This window comes from Ovis canadensis, chromosome 2 (assembly GCF_042477335.2).
Source record: "Ovis canadensis isolate MfBH-ARS-UI-01 breed Bighorn chromosome 2, ARS-UI_OviCan_v2, whole genome shotgun sequence".
NCBI classification, from domain to species: Eukaryota; Metazoa; Chordata; class Mammalia; order Artiodactyla; family Bovidae; genus Ovis; species Ovis canadensis.
Window position 1 is genome coordinate 76,217,579 of NC_091246.1, and position 3,699 is coordinate 76,221,277.

General features: G+C 42.7%; 1 protein-coding gene across 1 annotated transcript; it reads right to left on the bottom strand.

Annotated features, from left to right (window-relative positions):
* Positions 1-272: 272 nt before the first annotated feature.
* DMAC1 (distal membrane arm assembly component 1) lies at positions 273-1,654 on the bottom strand. The gene is made up of 2 exons (XM_070292224.1): positions 1,329-1,654; positions 273-561 (listed from the first exon to the last, which is right to left on the bottom strand). The coding sequence occupies exons 1-2, from the start codon at positions 1,600-1,602 to the stop codon at positions 497-499; spliced, it is 339 nt and encodes a 112-aa protein (XP_070148325.1). The 5' UTR covers positions 1,603-1,654; the 3' UTR covers positions 273-496.
* Between the last annotated feature and the right edge of the window lie 2,045 nt (positions 1,655-3,699).

Consider the following 3,699-nt stretch of genomic DNA (forward strand, 5'->3'; position numbering starts at 1 on the left):
TCCTCAGAGTAGCGGGTAAACCCTCAAAAGTTCGTGGATCTGACAATGCTTTGGGAAGTATGAGCAGTATGCACATACATGTTTTATGTACTTCTGTATATTATATGATACCTATCCAGGATAGTAGGTGCTGACCCAATTATAGGACAAGTATGATAAAAAGAACTACTGAAAATAACTTTAGCTAACTTTCCCATTTGGTTTATCACTTCCTCTCTCTATATATATATTTACAATTATACCCTCCTTCCTCAAATAAGACACAGAACCTCTTTTCTTTTCTCAGGGATTTATTGGTCCCTGTGGAACCTGCGAAGAACGCCATCAACAGTCATGACTCATGAATGACAATCCATGTTTGTCTTTTCAGTCATGTAGTATCTGCTGGACTGAAGTCTGTCAATGTCCATATTTCTGTCCAGAACATCTATAAGTGCCATTCTTCCTCTGTGTGTCATGGGGACATGGAGAGACGACAAATTCACTGGTGGTACTTTCATCCAGTGCGGAAGGCCTTCCCTTTGGGGTCTGCCAGGATGACCACACCCCAGCAAGCAATGCCTAGGGGTAAAATAAAACAGTACTTTATGTGCTATGAAAGTACCACGTGCTTTCGTATATGTCAACTCTAATCCTTGAAGATATCTTATAGAGGAGTGAAGCTCAGAAAAGGTAAGTTGAGAGAAAAAAATTCTGTTACTTTCCCTGTGCAAAAAAGTAATTGATCTAAGCAATCTAAAGATGATAAGAGATATGAAAAATTAAAACTCTATTCACTTAATTGATCTAAAGAGCTAAAAGAATCACTACATTTTACCAGAAGACATCTTGACCGTCACCTAGTATCCTTACAAATAATAACTATGGGTTCACAATAGAAGACCTCATATGTGAGCTCTGAACCCATGTCTACAGTTTACCTTCAAAGCCAAAGGTCAAGTGCCCTCACTCAGGCTTTCTCCACAACCTAGAAAAGAAGCATGGGTTTTGGTGACAGATAAACCCAGGATCAAAGACTGGCTGTGTGTCACATCCTAGCCGTCTGACCGCAAATAGCTCTCAATAGGATTAAAAAGATTGAGGCTAGAGTTCTTAAAAGTATATATATACATATATAGTGTTATTTAAGAAAAAACAAAGCAAAAAAAGTATCCCAGCAACTACTTCTTCCCGCCCCGCGCTTCTTACTGGAGGGCATGCCTGCCGCCACGTGACCAACCGGGGTGCCTCGCCCCCCTGCTCCCCCGTCCCCCCCCCCCCCCACGCCCCACGTGTCTGATCTCCTCTTCCCTCCTCCCCCGGCCCAAGGGTGGTGCCCAGACTCTCACTGATGCCGAAGATCATCTGCGCAATAGTCCCAGGACCCGGGGGATATCCCAGCTTCATGGGCTTCCGCGCCGTCCAGTACACATACCCTCCTGCCCCTATCAGCCCCGACCCGGAGAGCACGCGACAGCTCCAGCAGTTATTAAATAGAGGGGCTTGCTCTGGAGAGGCTGGCGCTCCGGTTGCAGTGACCTGTGCGGGCTTAGCGGTGGAGGTGGCCTCAGGGGTCGCAACGAACTTGACCGGCTCAAGGGGCTGTGAAGCGAAAGAACCCATATTAAGAAAATGAGCCCCAGCCCCAAGTCAGGTCCCATGAACTGACGTAAAAGATGTGCCCGGAAGTAGTGCCGGCGCGCTGCACCGGAAGCTGCCTGAGGGCCACTGGGAAATGTAGTTTCTTCTGCCCCTGGGAGGGAAAGGAATGAGGAGCGGCTTGCTGTCCTGGTGTGGTGTGTGGCTAAAACGTTGGCCATTCCAGAGGCATGTTTTTATTGTTGTTGTTTAATCCCTCCCAGTCATTTTAAGAATTTAGCCAACTCCCTAAATGCCTTGAGCTGTAAGTCTCCATAGAGGAAAAGTCTGCGTTTCTCAGGATCCTGTCTTAATAGGAAAGATGAGGCCTCGGCTGTGTCACTTCAGGTGACTACAAGTGTTAGACCTAAAAAGAATTAGGTAGTGTATGCCTAACTTTATGCTGGACACTTGGCTAAGCGATTATCTGCAGTATGACGTTCGCTATTCTCAACCCAACAGGGTTATCAGTTTCCCAATATATGATAAAACTGTTAGGTATCATAGCCATGGTTGACCCAGTGTCTGTGAGGAGATAAAATCAGATTTCTTAAATCCTACAAAATGTGAAGGGACAATACAGATATAAGACAGTTATTAAAAACGGGTCTGAATAATCTCCATAAATACTTTAAATTTCTCTTCAGCATTTTTCATCCCATCTTTGCTTCAGGGAGGGTTGGGCACATATTTCTTGTGCTGCATTATTTGCAGAGGATTATTGATAAGAAAGAAAGACATTTAGAGTTCAGAGGCTGTTTTTGGTAGAAGAGATGGACAAAAGCAGGATTAACTTCAGGTTTGAATTTTTCTCATATACAGTGGCTTAAAAATTAACATAATAAAAAAGAAAATTCACTATTCCTTCTTCTAAAACAGGATGTGATTTTGGGAAGGCTAGAAAAAAGGAAAAAAATAAAAATAGGTTTTGTGTGTGTGTGTGTGTGTGTGTGTGTGTTAGTTGCTCAGTCATGTGTAACTCTTTGTGACCCCATGGACTGTAGGTGGCTGGGCTTCTCTGTCCATGGAATTCTCCAGATAAGAGTACTAGAGTGGATTGCCATTTCCTTCTTCAGGGAATCTTCCTGACCAAGGGATTGAACTCAGATCTCCTGCTTTGCAGGCAGATTCTTTACCCTCTGAGCCACCATTGACTTGGAAAGATATAAAGACAGATATTTAACGAAAGGGAAAGGTCTTTGAAATTAAGTAGCTGATAACCTAGTATTCTCTTTCTCTCCATAGGGTCACAAGGAGAATACTTTGTTAAACATTTGTCAGTCTTTCTGTCTATCTATGTTTATGTGTTGAATAGTTGAAAGACAAAGGTTTCAGAAATTTGGGATCTGTGCTTGGCTCTGTCACTATGAGTCAGGCATATGACATGGAAAACATTATTCTTTCCAGCTTGTAGTTACTTCATGTTTGAGACTTGAAATAGGTGATATATAATTTCTTTCCTAACTTCAAGATTCTATTATTTATTAGTAATCTCTCTTTAGTTAGCATTGTATTAAGTGCTGTACCAAATGAATTGCTGCTAAGTTGCTTCAGTTGTGTCCGACTCTGTGTGACCCCATAGACGGCAGCCCACCAGGCTTCCCCGTCCCTGGGAGTCTCCAGGCAAGAACACTGGAGTGGGTTGCCATTTCCTTCTCCAGTGCATGAAAGTGAAAAATGAAAGTGAAGTTGCTCAGTCGTGTCTGACTCTGAGCGACCACATGGACTGCAGCTCCTCCATCCATGGGATTTTCCAGGCAAGAGTACTGGAGTGGGTCACCATTTTATTTAGAAATTCATAGTTTATGGCTGCTGCTGCTTGCTATGCCCCAATAAAATATTCTTATAGTACATATAAATTCTCCTTATATATGTGGAAAATCATTATTTAGCAATGGTTACCAAACATTTTTATTATAATCTTCTATGGATTAAAAAAGACTGGGCCCACAATAGAATTTATGTCTGCCTGTTTATGATTTATAAGTTGTATATTAATGTGTTACTTTATGGGCTTCCCTGGTGGCTCAATGGTAAAGAATCTGCCTGCAAAGCAGGAGCTGGGAGAGCTGTGGGTTCACT

Bases quoted from the DNA above. Each gene is read 5' to 3' on its own strand.
- DMAC1 (XM_070292224.1), bottom strand. From the start codon at position 1,602: ATGGGTTCTTTCGCTTCACAGCCCCTTGAGCCGGTCAAGTTCGTTGCG. The intron at 562-1,328 runs GTGAGAGTCTGG...TTTTACCCCTAG, and splicing joins GCAGATGATCTTCGGCATCA to GCATTGCTTGCTGGGGTGTG.